At 32.5% G+C, this 21,069-nt stretch overlaps 2 protein-coding genes across 2 annotated transcripts; both read left to right on the forward strand.

Annotated features, from left to right (window-relative positions):
- Window positions 1-2,768: 2,768 nt before the first annotated feature.
- Window positions 2,769-10,094, forward strand: LOC106775980 (splicing factor 3B subunit 2). Its single transcript, XM_014663255.2, has 18 exons — window positions 2,769-3,114; window positions 3,699-3,818; window positions 3,903-4,028; window positions 4,125-4,187; window positions 4,322-4,429; window positions 4,940-5,017; window positions 5,634-5,726; window positions 5,818-5,904; window positions 6,482-6,583; window positions 6,671-6,790; window positions 6,887-6,949; window positions 7,673-7,812; window positions 8,788-8,869; window positions 8,953-9,011; window positions 9,115-9,160; window positions 9,253-9,344; window positions 9,431-9,500; window positions 9,591-10,094. The coding sequence occupies exons 1-18, from the start codon at window positions 2,911-2,913 to the stop codon at window positions 9,660-9,662; spliced, it is 1,725 nt and encodes a 574-aa protein (XP_014518741.1). The 5' UTR covers window positions 2,769-2,910; the 3' UTR covers window positions 9,663-10,094.
- Window positions 10,095-13,898: 3,804 nt separating this feature from the next.
- Window positions 13,899-15,304, forward strand: LOC106774613 (dof zinc finger protein DOF3.2). Its single transcript, XM_014661658.2, has one exon. It carries the CDS (start codon window positions 14,341-14,343, stop codon window positions 15,163-15,165), a length of 825 nt encoding a protein of 274 aa, XP_014517144.1. The 5' UTR covers window positions 13,899-14,340; the 3' UTR covers window positions 15,166-15,304.
- Window positions 15,305-21,069: the final 5,765 nt, after the last annotated feature.

Consider the following 21,069-nt stretch of genomic DNA (forward strand, 5'->3'; position numbering starts at 1 on the left):
TCATATAATTGACACGTGAGATATGTGACATGAAAATTATATGGAGGTGATCTATTCATATGTATTTTTAAATATTTACTACATCTCAATGAAATCAATAAAAAAAATCTTAATATACAAAATATAATTGAAGAATAATAAATCAAATATTTATAAAACTAAATATGTCTAAAAGTTAATATTTGCATACATAAAATAGAAAATAGAACACAAAATACAAAAATAACTAACTTCCATTAAACAAAAAATTCATCAAATTGTAAAACAGCCATAAGTGTAACATATCTAATGAAATACTTAGGAAGAAAGTGTCTTGATAAGAGAATCTATTATCACAAAGTTTGTCCCAAATGTTATATGGAAATATGTTCACTTTATACAATTTATTTAACAATTAAGAATTCTATGTCATATATTTTGTCTTGCTTAACTCTTATTGATGTTAAAATAAAATTGATTTGTTCTCAATAGGACTTAATATAATTCATCAAATTGTACTAAAACTACAATTAACTGCATTATGTTATACTTAAAAAAACTAAACTTGTTTTAACTAAAAACTAGTTAAATTATTTTAGGTTTAATAGCCAATTTAGTCCTCACTTTGGTTGAAAAATCTCAATTTAGTCCCTCGTTATAAAAGTGTTTTAAATTAGTCCTACCTTTTAAAATAGTGGGTCAGATTGGTCCTTTCTGTTAAATATAAGTTAACGAAATTAATGGATGATGATGTGACACAACTTAAAGCTAACGAGGGACCAATCTAACACATCAGCTTTAAACTATGTCACATCGTCGTCCATTAATTTCGTTAACTTATATTTAACGAAAGGGACCAATCTGACCCACTATTTTAAAAGTTATGATTGATGTGAAACACTTTTATAACAAGGGACTAAATTGAGATTTTTCAACCAAAGTGGGAACTAAATTGGCTATTAAACCATTATTTTACAGTTCAGTTAAAAAAAATTGAACTTTACACCAGTTCAATATAGTTAAATGTGAACCACCTATTTTTCTCTAACTAAGAATTTCATTCCCAAATTGAAAACCCTAAGTTAGAATTTCATTTCCAAATTCATCGATTTTTTGTCTCTGTATCTCTCTTCTCACCAGATAGATTGTAGAAGTAATGAAAGGTGAAAGTGAGAAAATGAAGAGTGTATAAAGATAGAGTTTGAAGTAAAGTAGAGAAGAGAGAAAGGTATGGTTCAGAGAAGGATTGGATATTCATGGTGGTTGAGGGAGAAGCCGAAAGAAGAGTATGGAAAGAGAAGATGATCATGAACAGTGTAGTCTTCGAGGGCGAGATGGGCATCGAAGAAGAGTCTTCTTTCAGCTTAACTATATATTTATGAACAATGCAAGTGCAATGTAAGACCAATGGAAGATGAACTGAATTGCAACGGAATGTAACATTCTGAATGGGAGCCATAGAAAACCAGTTAACTTAATTGTACTACAGTGTAAATTAGTTCAGTTACTTTTAATTGTTTTTTAGTTGAGTGTAATTTTTTTAAATTGATTTATAGTTAACTGTAAACTTTTATAATGCAGTGCAGTACAATGTATTTTGTCCACCCCTAATTCTTACGTTATGGTTTAATTAGACTTTTCATTCTTTTTTACAATACACACTCCTGTGACGAGATTCATCAACCATATTCATTGATTTAACATACCATATAATACTACAAATTCTATGATCATACTAGATGAAGTCATAAGAGTTTACTTTTTATCGTATTAAGAAATCGTCGAACCAACTAACATTGAAATGTAACTTATAATGAATTTCAAAATATTTTGACTCCTTATTTTAATATATACATTGAATTAACACTTTAAGAAAGTTTTTTTATGAAAAAAATATTATGTTATCCCATTAAACATAATATTTAATCAATAATATCGTAATTTCCTGTAGAAAAAAAGTTGTAATATTTAATTTATATTTTAAATGAGAGATGATAATTAAATTGCGATAGGTGGAATTATTTATAAAATATTACTCAAATCTAAATACATAATTTACATACACATTACGTAAAATTTATACGAGAGTATTCATTATATTCTCTTAAAAATTGTAGGTCTTTATCGTTCAAAAGATTCGAAGATACTACTCTCTATATTAATAATTACTTTCAGACTAATCTTTAAAAGATGCAATAAATGTAAGAATAACATAAAAAGACATTAAAAATCATACATTTCAAACCACCTTTTTTAAATTTTGAATTACAAGCTCAGAAGCTTTCTTTAAATTTAAATATATATTCAAGTTTATATAATTAAAAAGATTTTTATAAATATGAAAAAAGCTTATTCATTGTATAATATGAAACATATTATCTCAATAAAGACTTTGAGATTTAAGAGCAAGAAAAAAAAGAAAGCATAAAGGACTAACATAGTCATCAAAATTTAAAATTAAAATTCAATTTAGAAAGTTAATAGATTTTGAAATTCAATTTAGAAAATTATCGAATTTTAAAATTTGATTAAAATTTTAGTTTTAAAATTTAATAAATTTTCTAATCAAATTTTTAAATCCGGTTAAGGAAGTTTGGAGGTAATTATGAGAAAGAAAAGGATTTATTCTTTTTAAAAAGGATAGTTTAAACGTTAAAAGTTAAAAGAAAGTTTGGAGGTACGTAAAGAATGCTTGGAGGTGCCGGGAGAAGCACCTTTCCACTTTGCCAGCCCAATGTCAAAGCTAAAAAGGCCCAAGCTTCTAACGCCGTTGCACGTACCCAGGTTCGAAGACTGTTTGGGTGGCAAGTTATTATTAATCCATTTTCCGCTCCTTTCTCGTGTCTCTCACATTTCTTCTCTCCGATTCTTCGTTATCCCTGCCACTGAACTCGTTAATCGACTTTCTCGATTTCGCAAAACCCTTCAACGATGGCCGCGGAAACTCTTCCCTACCAGAACGGCGGCGTCGTTGCCAACTCCAACGACTCCAACTCCACGACCAAAAAATCGCGGGAGAGCGAGCGCCGTCGCCGTCGCCGGAAGCAGAAGAAGAACAACAAAGCATCTGAGGCGTTGAGGCCTAACTCTGCTGAAGATAGTGACGATTCGAAAGAAAACACTGATTCAAATCAGGTTCTCATCCATCTAACTTATGTTATTTTGACACTTTCTCAGGCTTGGTGCGTTGTTTATTTTTCTATTCCTTTGGAGGTTCGTAATCGATAGCGCCATTATCGCCGGAAAGGATAGATAGATTCTGACTGTTTATATTTCCGTTTTGTTGAAACAATATTACAGCGAAATTAGGGTTTCCGTATTTGAATTTGGCTTTTGAGAGCTTTTAGTGCAGTGATAGAATCTCTAGGGCTTTCTCAGGTGAAAGGGTATTGGAGAGTAAAGATAGTAAAATGATCTGTGTCTTTGGACAAGACATTGCTCATGTTCATGGAATGTGGATTAATTCTCTTGCAAACATTGCGCTAATTACTCTTCTGTTGCAAGTTTACTTTGTTTTGATTGAAGTTCTTAAACTGGAATAATTACTGTAATTATTGCATTCTTTCAATCTTTAGTGTTTTCAAAGGTATTTTAGTGATTAGATCATGTCTCGTAGCAGATTCCTGTTCCTCTTATTATATATTGAAATTTCGCTGATGACTTTTAAAATACACAGTCGCAAGTGCGCATATTATGCCGTTATATTTCTTCATTTGCAGGTTGTTGAACAAGTTGAAATTGAGTACGTACCAGAGAAGGCTGAGTTAATTGAAGGCATGGATGAAGAGTTTAGAAAAATCTTTGAGAAATTTAGTTTCGCTGATGCTACTGCTTTGGAGGTAATCCTTATGTCTCAATTGTCTTCTTCTCACTGTATCTTCTCTGTATATTGTTTGACCGGAGGATTATTTTTATACATCTAGGATACTGATAAGAAGGATGGTTCGGAAGAAAATGCCGCTACTAATAAGAAGGCTGATTCTGATTCTGAAGAAGAAGAAAACGATAACGAGCAAAAAGAGAAAGGCATCTCCAACAAGAAGAAAAAGGTGTAGCAATTTGTGGCATGTTATTTTTTTATTCATTTTTTACTATTTTATTCCTTTTCATAAATATCCTTAAATAAATTTCCGTTATGTGTTCAGCTTCAACGAAGGATGAAAATTGCTGAACTAAAACAAATTTGCTCAAGGCCAGATGTTGTTGAGGTAGAATTGTTCTGTGTAGCTTGCTGAGATTAGATTTAAGTTGTTCGGCCTCCCCTTCCCAGTTTCCACTATTAGTTTGGTCTCATGGTCACTATTCCAAAGTTTTGTAATTGTTTTATTGTTCTACTTTTAAGGTGTGGGATGCTACTGCATCGGACCCAAAGTTGCTGGTGTTTTTGAAGTCTTATCGGAACACTGTACCTGTACCCAGGCATTGGTGTCAGAAGAGAAAATTTTTACAGGTTAATCTGCATTCTAAATTTATAAATAATGAGTTCAAGATGCAATGCAAGCATGTCTGATAATTGTAGCCTGCATAAGGGATGCAGTGATAGGGTGAGGAAGATAACGTCGATAAGGTTTCTCTTATCTGTATGTATGTGGTGCTTGCAGGGGAGCTGCTGTGGCAATCACCAATCCTGGACTTGTAGGTGTTTGGCAATGGGCAACCTTGAGTCATTTCTCTTTTATTTTCTTTATTAGATTAAATGGGAATATGTGGCTTCTATTATGCTGCATATCGGGGATCTTGAATCATGACATTTTTGCATAATGTAAATGGGCATTTATTTGTGATAAATATGCTAATAGTTCTGCTTTGAATTTTCAGATACCTTTCCATTGGGCTTAATGCTTGGGCTGAATTCCTCTTACTTCAATTCTTATTACTGATATAACTTAGCCAACTACATAGTGTATGTTTGCACGAGGTACTTTTATCTCATCGAAAGTTTTTTCTTTTTGGTTGTCAGGGTAAACGAGGTATAGAGAAACCACCATTTCAGCTTCCCGATTTCATAGCTGCCACTGGAATTGAGAAAATTAGACAGGTAATACAATCTTTTGCATATGCTTTTCAAGAAATCACGTGTTCACAAGCTATGACTTATTTTTGGAGTGACCTACAAAATAAGTAAAACATTATCTGTGATTGACTTACAAATTTTACATGCTGTTTGCGACCTTGAGACTACATTTTCTGTAGTATCATAAGCTATTACTGTTTTTATTTCTGATGGTTAAAGTAAGAAGCTCTTTTCTATTTTAGAATTTTGTTGTTTATATATTTCATGGATTAATGGGTATTTGTTTTGATTAGAAGCTTGCATCCCTCCAAAGTAAGGGTGTTGTTATTCCGTAAAATCAATGCATTGTTAACCCATTGTAGTATTGATCAATAATATAAGGGATCTTGATGGGATAGCCGTATGAGAGTGACTTGTGCTACGTTTCACATCCTTTGTTTAATTTTCTGTTCCCAAGAACTTAGCATATGTATATTGAAAGTTTCTCTCTGATATATATATATATATATATATATATATATATATATATATATATATATATATATATATTATGTGTGTGTGTGTGTGTGTGCCTTTTAATTAATTTACCTAACTCCTTCCCGTAGTTGGTTTGTTAAGTGTCATATGCTGTCTCATGCAGGCTTATATCGAGAAAGAGGATAGTAAGAAGCTGAAACAAAAGCAAAGGGAGCGCATGCAACCAAAAATGGGGAAAATGGATATAGATTATCAGGTTTCATTTTGTTTTGCACCATTTGGATTGCTTACTTGGTTGTTTATTTACCCAAGTGCCATTCGTTCTAATAGTTTTTATTGATTACTAGGTTCTTCATGATGCATTCTTTAAATACCAAACAAAGCCTAAACTGACATCTCTCGGAGACCTTTATCATGAAGGAAAAGAATTTGAGGTATTGCCCATGCTACAGTAGCATAGGAAGATCTGAACTGTTGTCAACTTCTGTTTTTGTTGAGCCTATTTTTCTGTTGCAGCATTTCTCATTTAAATTTTGCTTTATTAGCTTATGACTTGGAATAGTGTTATACTATTTTTTCTTTTGTTATTTTAGTTGGGAGGGAGTCTATATTTTTGGAGCAGTAGGTAGTCCATGAATTGATTGAGTTTGGCTGGAATATAGTGTTTGTACCTTAGGATAGGAATTCCCTTGTACAATCTCCACTCCTAGATAAAATGAAAATTTTATGAACAATGGAAATTAAATAAAGTTATTTCATTTGTAGTAGTGTTTGCTAGGATGTTATGGTTTTTTTGGTTTGGATTTGAATTTCTTTAAGCATTCATTTTGAAGTTCACGTCTAAGAGTTTGAATTTCTTTGTTTGTCCTTTTAATAGAAGTGTTCATTGATTTGTTTTAGTGTCAGTGTTCCTGGCATCCGGAGCAGTGTTAATTTGATTTTTATATTTTATTTATGTCTTTTGACTGAAATGGCTCTTATTTTTATATGATGCCATTGGTTGGTGCACAGGTGAAGTTGAGGGAGATGAAACCTGGCATGTTATCTCATGAATTGAAAGAAGCTCTTGGCATGCCTGAGGGCGCCCCTCCTCCTTGGCTTATAAATATGCAGGTAATAACATTACATGTTTTCTGATTTCTGGTGCAATTTTTATATTATTCTGTTCCTTGCCATTTGACCATATATATGTTTTTTTAGAGATATGGGCCTCCACCATCATACCCTCATCTGAAGATTCCTGGACTGAATGCTCCTATCCCCCCTGGAGCTAGCTTTGGTTATCATCCTGGTGGATGGGGCAAGCCTCCTGTTGACGAAGTATATAACTCTTTACATATCCACTGGTTGATGAGACTAAATTTTTTTTTCAGATCTTTATCTCATTGACCTGTTTACTTGTCTTCATGTGAACAGTATGGACGTCCACTGTATGGAGATGTTTTTGGTGTTCAACAGCAAGAACTGCCTAACTATGAGGTTTGGTTTAAGGCCTGATTTAAATTTCCTTAAAGCTTATGGAATTCTTCCTTGTTTCTGTGCATTTGTAATTTTTTTGTTTTCTTATCCTGTGTTTTAATATGGAAAACATTGTAGAAATTAAAACGAGTGAAATGGAAAAAGTTAAACAGTATATAAAGTCATTTTGCTTTCCACCATTCCTATTATCATGAATTCACAATCCCAAAATTGTGCTGTTTTCAAAGTTCACATTTTTTTTTTTATCTAACTTGCCTGTCACCTAAGAAATCTTTTTGGGGCTTGAGGCTTGAATAGCTGGGATTAATCTCCTAGATCAAGTGGTCAAGAGCCTCAGATAGACTTATTTTACGTCAGGAGCCAAGAATTCACAGAACTTGAGTGGTTCATTGAAGACACATTAGTCGTTTAAGATTTAGCCTTCCTTGTGATTGGAATAATTTTTTTTTTTCTCATTTTGCTCTTGAGAGAAAGTTCTGTCATTGACTGAATGCAATCTTTCTTTGGGTGAGGAATATAGCAAAGTTTACATAGGATTGCAGTAATATATCTCATTTAGCTCTCAAGAGACAGTCATGTCATCGACTGATTGCTATCTTTCTGCTGGTAAAAAAAATACAGATAATCAATTTTACACAGGACTGTGGCAGTATATCTACTAAAAAATGCTTATTAAATTCATTGCGGTAGTTCATTTTGATATTTAATGTTTTCACTATGCAGGAAGAGCCAGTTGATAAGACCAAACATTGGGGAGACTTGGAGGAGGAAGAGGAAGAAGAGGAGGAGGAGGAGGAAGAAGAAGAAGAAATGGAGGAAGAGGAACTTGAAGATGGTATTCAGTCAGTTGATAGTTTGTCAAGGTATTGTTATTTTATCATTCTATTTTCTTATTTATATGCTAGTGGAAAGACATGCCCTATGCTCATGTGTGTGCACTTTTTTCTTATTATAACAAAAAAATTCTTAGTATATATAATAATTATTGAAGTGAAAGTATTAAACTATAAAATGATTTTTAATTATTTAAATAGAAGATATTATTAAAATTATAAAATGTTTTTACAAAAAGATAATTATAAAAATAAATATTTTTTATAATTTTATTTTGTGTAATTCTTTTATTGTGTAGATGTTTTTTTTATTATGAGTAGCTATTTGAATTTAAAAAAGTCCTTATTTAAAGGGTAAAATTGAAAAAAAAATCGTGTATATCAAAAAAGGAAGAATCTCCTTTCTTAATGGTATTAAATTATAATGGTAGCATGGGCGTTTTGAACTGGCTGACTTGTAATTAGCATTTTTTTGGTGATCTTCATTGTCATTCTTGATAAATAACTACTGAAAATTATTTACAAATGATGTGGCTATGATTAGATGTCTTTGGATTAGGTAATTTGTCAACTAAAACATTTCATGAAATCTTATGAAGAGAATAAATTTTCCCCCAAAGGTTTAATCACAATCAAACATGCACTAGCATCCAACGATGGTTAAGACTTTATATAATGGTTCCTAGAATTTATAAAACATTTAGGAAAAGAAAAGGAAACAAGAATCAAATGATGTTCAAGAATTTGTAAAGTGGTTTTGTAGAGTTTCATTTGAACATTTAACATTTCTGCTTCCCAATTGTAATTCCCTACAATCAATGATCATTGATATTAAATAAATATATAGAACATTTACCACTCAGAATGAACTAATTTTTTGGGTTTATGTGTGTAGATTGATTTTTAAGAGTTTTTTTTTTTTTTTTTTGGTTTGGTGGTGGTTGATGATGTACTGTTCCTTTCATCTCATCTCTTGATTCTTTTCCTTTGGATTTTTCACCTCAGCACTCCCACGGGAGTGGAAACACCTGACGTTATTGACCTCCGGAAGCAACAGAGGAAGGAGCCTGAAAGGCCCCTTTATCAAGTGAGGATATTTTCTTGCTGTTTTTCATCAGTCTTAACTTCTGATTTGACTTGTTATGTATCGTTTTGTTGTTTTCTATGTAGGTACTTGAAGAGAAGGAAGAAAAAATTGCTCCTGGAACTTTGCTTGGAACCACACACACGTATGCAATACTTGCACCTACCTTTCTTTTATTATTTGAATATCATAGGTTTTCCCTCCATTGTTTTTTTGTTGAGTTGCCACGTTTATTCTCTACTCTGCAGTTATGTGGTTGGCACAGGCGCACAGGACAAGTCAGGTGCTAAAAGGGTAAGACTTTTTTATGTGATTGGTTGTATATGATGATTCCTTTTGTTTTCAAGGGTAGCATGTTTCATGCGTTCTGGTTATGGCACTTTCAGGTTGATTTGCTTAGAGGTCAGAAATCAGATAAAGTGGATGTCACTTTACAGCCTGAAGAGTTGGAAGCAATGGAAAATGTTTTGCCTGCGAAGTATGGATTTTATCTTTTCCAATTTTTTATAGCTGGTTAGTTGGGTCAGATTTAAGGCAGTGATTTCTTACATCTACTGGATACAGGTACGAAGAAGCAAGGGAAGAGGAGAAGTTACGTAGTCAGCGTGAAGATTTCAGTGATATGGTTGCAGAGGTGTGTTACACTCACCCTTCAAATCGTGTACATGCATACTAGATTTTATACTTTGCCAGTGTGATTTATAGCTAATGTTGTTTGGTGCAGAACGAAAAGAAGAGAAAGAGAAAGATGCAAGAAAAGGAGGGCAAGTCAAAGAAGAAGGACTTTAAGTTTTAGGGTGCGCCTTGTTTTTGTTTCTTTTGCTGGAAAATGGGGCTGTGCTACCCTTTTCTACTGGGGCAGTTCTCACATTCCATGAGCTGAGAATATGTTGTTAGCAGCGGTTTAACGCGACTGTATTATTGCCTGGAAGTAAAATGTTAGTGTTTTGGATGGGAGGAATATATTATGTACGAATATATAGTAGAATCAAAACTCGGTAGGCAAGCTTTAATTGAGAAGTCAATACCATGAATCTCTCGAAGGCTTTACAATACACGTGAAGTGTTATTTAGTATTCTGACCACATAATGTTGATGTTTGTTGGGACAATCAGCGTCCAACACAACATTATATTTCTCTTCTTTTCCATCATTGAAGTAATGTTTATGGCACAATTGAGTGCTGTGCGTGAGTTACTGAAAGAAAAGAATTTTTTCCAATATGCAATGATGAAATTTGCTGAAGGATTTGTGATTGAGAATACTTATTGTCCACCCTTGAATGTAAGATGAAACCTGAAAGTCAGGTTGAAATGAAAATTAATTTATTAGGACATAACTTTTGTAAGTGAAAATGCTACAGTAGTTATAGTTTTGGAAGCCCTATTTTGTAACATGATGAATAGTCCGAGTTCCAACTTTGCCATCTGAATGGTTGCCTTCACATATTGATCATGAGACCTTTAAGGAAAAACTGGATAGTTATTAAGAAATATTAATATTGAAAATATTAACAATGTTATCAATAAATATTTAAATAATATTAATAGATTTATTAAGTACTAATAATTATACCAAAAAATAGTAAAGTTATAAGATAATAAAAATGTTAGTAATATAAAAATCATAATAAAGATAATAATATTAAAAATAATAGTATGATCGAATAATAATGACTTAATATAAAAAATAACTAAAAGTAATATTAATATTAATAACAGATTTATAAAATATTAATAGAATTATTATTTAATCAAATCATTAATTTTCACATTTTTTTTTCTTTTCATTCTTCGGTGTCTTTTCAGTCTTTTTCTTTTTTATTTTATAATCATTTTTATTTTTTGAAATCATATAATTTCAAACTTTACTGCATATAAAATATATTTTTTTTCACTTTCTTGTCTTTATCTCCTCTTATACATCCTTTCTTATGTTTCTTTTTACACTATATTCTTTTGTGGATTACCACCTTTATTTTTCTTCTTGCTCTTCTTTCTATCCATTCTCTATGTAAATAAAGTCAAATTTAAAGACAAATTAGGATGAAAGAAACGTTGATGTGTGTACTTAAAAATTTAATCCGTTTTTTTTAAATATTCGATTGGTTCATTACTTTTTTTAGTTCATTACTTAAAAATTTAAAGACAAATTAGGATGAAACTCATTTTGGTTCTTACAGGTTTTGATTTAAACATATATTGAAATGGCATGGTTAGTGTCACTTTCATAGTTTGTAAGTACTGTCTCTTTCATCAATCAGACGACAATGAGTATGTCACTTTCCTTTTCTAATTAAAACCTCAAATGAAAAATCCTATATGTTTTGTCTGCATACCACGCACATACTACTTTCTCCAAACATTTTTCATTTTCTTTTTCTTATATCAATTCAAAGAGTTTTTAATACCTTTTTTTAAATACATTTTTATGATAGACAAGTTATCGTCTCAAATTTTCTTCAATTATAGTTATCAGTTTCTTTGGAAAAAAATAAGTTCGGTAATTTAATAGCATTGCTGACATTATTTCTGAAACATCCTCATTTAAATTTTTGTATATTTTAAATAAATACAATAAAAATTAATTTAATCTATTTAATTCATAAAATAAAAAATAGATGTACTTAATTTGACCCAAGAATTAAGGTACATCTCCCCAAATAATAGAAGAATGTACAGTGAAAGGAAGAATGTGAAATTAAGTCTATTAGGCGATAAGATATAGACAGAGGATAGTGGTCGTAGATGTTCTTGAAAGCATCAATGGCCCAAACGGTTTAATCAAGTGGCCCAGTTGCCCCATGATTGAGCGACACGTGTCCTTCTTAAGATAATCAATGCCATTTAAATAACCAGCAATAGATTCCACCCATTACTAAACTATAAAACCCACGTGCTTCTGGCTCCACCTGTTTACCTCCAAATCAATTCATGCTAATCATAAGGATTTTCTCATTTAGTGTTAAATTTCGGCTTAATGGTTACATAAAAATATAATTATATCAAGTTTAGAGTTTATAAAATTATTAATTTTTCCCCTCATCTTAATTAGTTGCTTTTATCACAGTAACATACATCAACAGTGATGAAAATAAAAATATTTTTATCGTCATAGATAATAACATTAAAATTATCAAAAAATGATGACAATATTATAATTCAATATCTTTCCAAATTAAAGTTATTTTAATACTATCTTATATTGACCATAAAACTTTATATTTTTAATATATAAATATAAGTAAGAAAAGTAACAAAAAGTAAGAAAATCATAACATTAAAAAAATTAAATGGTAAAATTTAATTAAAAATGTATAAATTATATATATTCAATAGAAATAAAATTCAATAAAAAATAATTAAAAAAAATTCAAATTTAGTAAGAACTTAAAATTCAGTCATAATTTTTTTTACACAAAAATAATCCTATAAATACTAATTTTAACTTTTTTTTTTTTATAAAGTGTTATGATCTCTTAACTTTCTTTCTTCAAGAAGTACAAAATTGACTCTCTTGGGAATTAAGTGACTGCAATTGAACTTAGACTCAATTGGGTGTTTCCTTTTTTTATTTATCCGACAAACATTCTTTGTTTTGTCTTGTAGCACCTCAGCACGACACTCTTTACCTAACCAACCCACCATTATTGATTTCCCTTCGATTAGTAATCTTTGATGATATTAATCAGAACCTCAAATTAGTAAAAAAAAAAAAGTATTGCTGTACTTCATGGTTATGGATTCTTTAAGACACTAGTTTATTACAAAACCCTCTCTTTTTAAATTGTAAAATGGAATCAAGCACATTCATTTGTTAGATCTTCCTTCTACCACTCGTGGCTTAATTATACATGTGCATGTGGCTTTGGTTTCTTATTCCCATTAATCATAATGATAACTAATCTTGTGACACCCTTCACCACTAAATTATTATTGTGACTAAGTGTACGCATTTCATTCATGCGTGAAATATATTATTATTGTTACTTTCTTTGATTGGTGATCTCAAAATACAAAATGATGAAAATAACGTGCAAAGTACTGTTCTCAATTAGTTTATTCAAATGTTCATAGAACTTGTATCTGCTGATTTTGGAAGAAAAGGTTATGTCTCAGGGCAAACAAGGAAAAAGCACAACCATGTTTTATCCGGAACTTTTCTTAGATGTTTTTTTTCATTGTGATAATAACGTAAGTTGGCTTGAAATTCACATTATTGAGGCTGTCCGAGACACTTGTGTTATTCTTTGCTCACAATTGTCGGCTGGTATGAGTTCATTATATATATGAACTCGTGTCAAGACATTCACATACGACACTTTCCACAAGTCATTTTAAAACTCTCTAATTATTCAACTCTTTTTACATAAGTTGATATCATTGAAGGTTTTGTTGTTTAAAAAATTCCAGCCACCATAATGTTTGAGCGAATACAAATCAGGATAATGATTTTGTAGTGAAATCCTTGAATCTGTAAAACAGTAGAGCTAGTAAAAAGAAGATTAAGCATAATAGAAAACGCAGATGGTTTTGTTATAAAGAAGAAATGAAAATGCAGGAAGCTAACATATAATGGTTGAATGAAGAAGAGGGATAGGGCAAAGGAACACGTGCATGGAACATAGAGATATACCCAACTTATTAGAACATGTAATCACATGACATATAGGTCCGTAGAACAGCATCAGTAGTAGATGCATTCTTTCCCTTGTGTCCCACAAGAAACCATGTGTTGCCAACTGTTTTTAACCTTCCTAAGAATCATAGGTCCCCTTTCCTCTAATGTCAATAACTTAAGAGAAACACACCGTAGTGTACTTCCCTTCTTTTTTGCCAACTTTGTGTTTGCATTGGTGGCAAACTTTGCCACTTAAATTATTATAGCACAGCATCATGCATATCTACGTTCCTTTTACAGCCAAAACACAAAGCACTATCAATGGCCTATAACCCTCCACGTGCCACCCACCCACCTTCACCTTAGGGGTTAAGCATCTCCTCATTCTCCTTTTATATTACTTGTATAGAGAGAACCAAAACTAAACTTGTTACTATTGTCTGCATAAGTTTTATGAGGTTTCATTTTCTTCCATTACTACCACACACCACTTCAAGTAATTTTTTTCTGGTCTTCTTCCTATAATTATTGATCCTTTACAGATAGATAAGATCTTAAATAGGTATTAGACATAGACAGATTGGAGAAAGACATGCTCACTTCTTCTCAGCTTCCTAGGCCTTTCCTTCTATCAAACCTCTCCCACTCACCAATTTCCTTACACCTTCACTGGGTGTGGGCTATAAGCAGCAATCTCATCGCCTTCTTATCCTTCACATTCATTTCTCTTTTCCCATCTCGATCAAAGGGATAAAATTCCCCAAATCGACTGCCTTTCTCATCTAATTGTACAGAACATAAGTCTATTTTTGTTTTTCTGGTTAATAGTGCTTTCTGGGGGGTCACTTTAAGATATGGGGTTGAGTTCTAAGCAGGTTTCTAATAGAGGGCTTGATTGGGACCAGACTTTGTTGCAGGCTCAAAACTTGGAGCTCCCAAAGCCTACTCCTATGAGGAAACAACAGCAACAGACTCAGCCATCAGAGCCTTTGAAGTGTCCAAGATGTGACTCCATTAACACCAAATTCTGTTACTACAACAACTACAACAAGTCTCAACCTCGCCATTTCTGCAGAGCTTGCAAGAGGCACTGGACCAAAGGTGGAACTCTGCGCAACGTTCCTGTTGGCGGTGGTCGAAAGAATAAGCGAGCGAAGAAATCGACCACCACCTCAAATGGAAGCATGGATGATGAATTGAGAACCCCCGTTACAATTCCTCCTCTTGCAGTGGATGATCACAAAACTACACCTTCCTCTCTCTACGAATCTCTGTGCCTGCCACAACAGAATCCGACGAGTACCAAAGTTTCCCAAGGCAAGGACTTTGGTATTGGCAATGGAATCTTTCTGAGCTCAACCGTGCCTTTTCCTCAAAACCAAAGCCTTCTCTTCCCTTTCACAACCTCAAACTCCTTTGACACAAACACGTGTGCAGTATCCAACTCTTTGCAATCCTCCAGTGTGTATAACTACGGTGACGAGTTTAAAATACTGGAGGAACCAACCGTGAACAGTACAATGGCCTGCACTAGTGGTGGCAGCAGGACACAACCATGGGAGATCGCAGCAACAAGTTCTGGCTTGGAAATGTCAAACTATTGGAGTTGGGAGGACATCGATTCGTTGGTCTCAACCTATCCAAATAATCCTTGGGATGATTCCGATATCAAACCCTGACAAGAGGAAGTATAAAAAAAAAAAAAAAAAACAGTAACCCATGTTTATAGATAATTATCTGTGGTGTTTGCGTTTCATAAGGAGTAGAAAGTGTTCATGTTTTCAGATGAATCATAATATCCACTTGTCTTTCTGCTCTTATGAGTCTTATATGGAGAAGTTTTGGAGCTGTCTTATTTTAGTCTCAGCTTCAGATTCAAGCAAGGGCGTCCAATTAACTGTAACCAAACGAGTTTGCCTGTTCATCTCTCCTATCATTTCCTGTAATAAAATGTTACACTAATGTGTTCAAGTAACTTAACATTATTCAGAAATACAGAAAATTTTGTATTTATTTTAATGGTTTTTGAGTTCTTTGTCATGGGGTCTGCTCCAGCACACTGAACTGACAGAATGTGATGGATGATTCTTGCGGATATGTAACTGTGCATGTGTTGGAATGATATAACATATGGATTTGATTGGCCAAGATTCATCAACACCACTTGTTGAGAATCATTGTTTGCTCCTGGGCCATGAGGAATTCTGGTTGCAGAGTTGTTTATTGATATTATGATATTCTGTTACTGTTATATACCTCAAGGATGTTTATATGTGGGCTTATACTTCACATGCTCTTCTCATATTTGTTTCTGTTTAATGCAACAGTGTATGGCATCTTGGCCCACTGCATTTTCAAGGTTTCTTCTATGATTGCATCGCCACGGATCATCAGTAGAATCCTTTAACATTTGAAATTTTTCAGAGAAAAGATATCCTTATGGTTTTTGAAATGTAATTATCAAATTCAGATAATTTGTGGTTTAAAGGTTAACAATCTGCTACTTGACAGAAATGTATTTTTCATATCTAAAAGGCCATTCCATATCATACAAGAGTTATTATATGATTTTCTATTTCTTTACCTTTTTGTTGGTAAATTATGGTGACTAAAATGTTATATACTGTGTAATTATATGTGGTGTCATTATATCACGTGCAAATCAGTATTAGAATGTGTTTAAATATCAAATTTGTAATTATAGATTTTTAGAATAAGTTTTCGATTAATACTAATCTAATATTAGCGATCCATACACTAATGATCTTATTTAATTGTTTGACTGATCGATTCACTAATTATTTTGTTGTTGGACTGAAAGCTCGATTAACCTTGATTAATCGCTCACTTACAGAATTATCATAAGAAAAAAGTTTTAAATTAAATAATACACAAATAGCATGTTATATAAATGGCAATTCAAAATTCGATTTTTCAAAAAAGAAATTAAATAATATATTATTTATGTGAAAAATTGATTAAAATTAAATAGTACAACCTATCCCTGGATAGTTATCCTCCGATACCAATGCAACACAACCGTTTTTCTTTTTACAAGTGTACGCTTTAAAGCAAATCCTTCCTTATCTTTGTTTTCGAAAGAATATTAATTAATTTCCCATTTACATCTTACTTTCGAATTAACATTTTCATGAAAATAAAGTGAAAAAGAATGGATCCTGTTAACTAGTGTTACAGGGATATTTTTAATAATAATTAATAAACATAGTACTTTACAAATTTTTTTAATTAAATGTGAAATTAAATGAATTCTGACTTTAATAATTATTAATATAATTTTATTTTATTTAGAGGACAAAAATGTCCGTAAGTATTATGCAATATAATTTATTTGGTACACAAAAAAATAGTTAAAAAATAATTAAATATTAAAATAATTTTAACGTTGTACCGTTTTATTTAACCGTTTGTTTTTAATTTTAATGTTACTAAAAATTAAAATATAATGAAACATAAAAAAAGCTTAAATTAACATATAAAACAATATATGAAAATAAAATAAGAAAATAATTTAGTATATGAACTATCAAGTAATAAAGTGTTAAATATATAAAATTTTTACGAAAAAATAATAATGAAATACTTTAAGCTTTCATATTTCAAACTTTCACTAAAAGATATTTTGAGACTTAAAAATTCCAATGTATTAGTTTTGTATTTAAAAAACTATTGTAGGTATAAAAAAACAAAAAAAAAATGTATTTTTATTTTTAAAAAGTTTGTTATGTGATTTTATATTATTTTAATTAATAAAATTAATAATTTAGATTTTACCATATAAGTGCAGTGAAATCAATAATGATAGATATATCCTAACCTGTGATTTCCAAAAAAAAAAAAATAACTATTGAATGAATTAGGAGTGACTATGCAAATTTGGCTCTTTTTTTGACCCGCTTTACATTTGACTTACCAAAACAAAGTTCGGTGGTTGATGTAAGCTTTCTGGGTCACTTTTTGTGATACATATAATTGCATGTCTGGTAAAAAAGATTTGAAAAAAAAAAACTTTATCAATATAAACTTCATAAAAAATCTTAGTTATACTAACAACAACAACTTAATATCAGATAATCTGAATATACAGAGAATCTGAATATTGTATCTGGAACTCAGACGATTTTTACGAAACTTTTTTTGGATGTATAAAAAATTTAAGTTTTCTTTGGTCAAAATTTTTGGTGTTGACAAAAACGTGTGTCAACTCTCTTAGACATGTACGGAATCGTCTTTGTTCTATTTCATCTTCAAAACCTAATTCCAGTCTCCCTCCAAATTCAAAACAAGTTGAAGATTGAGTTCATGCAAACAAGGTATGACGTCATACTTTACCTAGTGCACTCTCTAACGATTTGTTCGATGTGTACGTTTCTTATTTCTGCATAACAAAATTCTGCAGATTTCAAGCAATCACCACTCCATAACTCGTTCTAGACCTCTTCCCCAACTTCTAATGATCCTAGATCGTAGTATAAGCCTAATTAAACTTGTCTAATTGATTATAAACATTATTAGCTCCATTCTAAAGTGATTCAAACTCAAATTCACCTTTAAAACACAAATTTTCATGACTTAGAGGTTCAAATCTAATTCTACCATTTGACATGTTTTTAGACCACTTCAAGGTTCCTAACAAGTCACATTTGACTTGTTTACACTGCCTAAATCATCCAATTTCACTCAGAACCTTCACAACCCAAAACCACTACCTTACTTCCTTCACATAGCCAAAGTTTTCCTAATTTTTAGACCATTTATCTAATTAAGATTAGAACAGGATCTTACCCCAAGCAGCCCTTACCAGCCCAATTGGTCATCGGAGAAGAATCAAATGTTTGACGCATCAAACTCACCATAAACGCCGGTATATATGACTAATTATAACTTGCTGGATTAGACTAGGGCTGCTCTATGATCAGGGATGTACCAACTCCGGTTTTTAAGATTCCTCTATCCTACCAACACAGTGTTCTCAACAAGTCCCAAATGACCCCTCTACATTGTCTTAGCACTTCAAACACACCCTCAACCACAGTAACTCAAGATCACTATATCAGTTTCTCTTAAAAGACCCAAAACACTCTATTTTCGCTTAGGCTTTTATCCAATTCAACTGCAACTGTTTTAATACCCTGAGTACTCCCAACCTGCCCAATTTGCAACACCAAAGCTCATCCAAACTAGATCACCACAGCACATTACAGATTCATCAATTTAATAGGACATATAGAAATCAACATACAAGGCAGTTTCACAGAAGCATTATTTTACAACTTCAACTGGAAATTTAAATCATACACATTAATTCATTGGACAAAAATCAAAAAGAAAAACTCAGCTCCCCTTATCTTGACTCCAAGCACAATTTAGCTCACAACATGTTCGCAATACCCCACTCGGCCAAGACCTTAACAGTACCTTACAGATCACCCAATGGTGATAGAACAACTTTTAGGACAAAGCTTTAAACAGAAATATGAGGAAGGATGCTCCCAGTTGCTTGAAACCGGTAGAATGGAAATGCCCTAAGTTATAAAACAACAGAGAAGGGAAAAACTACTTACCGGTCTAAACGAAAAACCAATCGGATGGTTTTGAAGCTCTTTAGGGCGGTCACAGGAGTACCACCTAACAAAACATGAACTGAGTCAGAGAATTGGAAGTCTAGAGAGAAGGCAGAGCTCAAAGTGAAGAACTCTGTTTTTAGAGAGAGAGGTTTTAGATTAATGAATCAGATTTTCAGCAAAGCCCTCTACGATGTATTAAAGCTGTCAAAATAAGGCCCAATGACCTTATACTTTTCAGGCCCTTACAATATGTATTAAAGCTGTCAAAATAGATAATCCGGCCTGACCCGACTCGGCCCATCACGGGTTGGTCACTTAGTGAGTCAACCCAACCAGACTCATTTATTAGTGATAACAGTAATTTTTACCATTATCTATGGTGCAATTTTCTTGCCAAATCAACACTCCTGAAGCTTGAAACATGCTTAATCCTCTTTTTAATCTAACTTTGTGAATAAGTGCAGCTTAGGTTATACACACTAGTTTTCATCACTAATTCCTCAAATTTTGTAGGAACCTTGTTTGCTTTGGAATGGCGTTTAAGCTATTGAAAGTGGAGAACCAAGGAAAAGTTTAGAAGATGAAGTTTTAAAGATGTTTCCCTGCACAAGTGGCGCCCAGCGCCCTTCAGCTCGCTGTTTTCCCTGATTTGTCACGCCTGGGCGCCCCTGGACTCGCTGTTGGAGCTCAATTCGTGGCGCTTGGGGCGCCCCAAAAAAGGGCGTTGGGCGCGATTTTTTGCTGAGTTGGCACCCTAGACCTATAAAAGGCACACGATTTTCGAGGGTTGGAACTTCTTGGCGACTGAAGCTCTGAAGCATCGTTTTGGACCTCTTGGAGTAAGTTTTGGGCTGTGGGAACTCACCCTTCTTCTTCCTTGGGTCTCCTTCTACCCCATTTTCTTCCATTGTAAGCTCAAGCTCTCCATGACTATGGAGAGCTAAGTTCTTTTATGTTGGGGAATGATGTAAACTATACAAACCTTTTGTAAATGCAATTGTTCTAAATGAAAATATACTTTTCTCATTACTTGTTAGTGTTTATTTCTATACTTAAAGCTTGTTATGACTTGATCAACCATAGCATGATGTTAGGGTTTGCTTAGTATTGGGAAATATTTTGTGAACCTTGAAATGAACATAAACACCTAAAGGAAATAATGTCTAGAGATAAAGCTAGGACCTTTGGTTGTCTTAAACTTCTTTTGTTAATGCGGGTGAACTTGTTGGGTTGCCAAGGGATTGGGATTTTACAAGTGAACCTAAACTTTCTCACCAAGAGATTGAGTTTAAGTAACTTAGCTAATTGACAAGAACAAGTTAATGAAGAAGAGTGGTTGGGTGCATTTGCATATGATTGTAAAAGTTAAAATCATTCTCCAACATATTCATTCAACATATTCATCAATCATCTCATTTTCACGTGTTTTGGCCCTAAGTAGTTCAAGCTTTTACTTATGCATGACTTTTACTTTCATTGCACAGTCTCACATTAAAATGGAATCATTCTTTAGCTTAAATTAGTTAGCAATTATACGATTGTAAAGTAGTGACCGAATCTCTTGGGAAACGATATCCGGTCTTACCAGTATTACTACTTGAGCGATTTGGTACGCTTGCCAAAGTCTCAACAATTAGTGAGCCAGAAAAATTTGAACCTAGCCCGGCCCACCAAGAGTTGGTGGGTAGAGGGGTTGTCTCACTGACTTACTTACAATATATTTTAAGTAAAAAATATTATAAATTTTCTATAATTTAAATCTAAACAAATTTCACTCTCAACATGAGTGTGCAATTAATTTTGAAAATAGGGAATTTAAACAATTATTTCAAGCAAAAAAAATAATAAATATTTTTTTATAAAATTAAAATTAAATTTTAATAAAAATAAAATTAGGTAAGTGGGTTGGTGGGCCAACTCGGCCCGCCACAGATTCGACCCGTATGAGTCAGGTTTAAATGAGTCGGGTTGAAATCTGACCCGCATAAAAAAAAT

This window comes from Vigna radiata, chromosome 10, assembly GCF_000741045.1.
Source record: "Vigna radiata var. radiata cultivar VC1973A chromosome 10, Vradiata_ver6, whole genome shotgun sequence".
Taxonomy (NCBI): domain Eukaryota; kingdom Viridiplantae; phylum Streptophyta; class Magnoliopsida; order Fabales; family Fabaceae; genus Vigna; species Vigna radiata.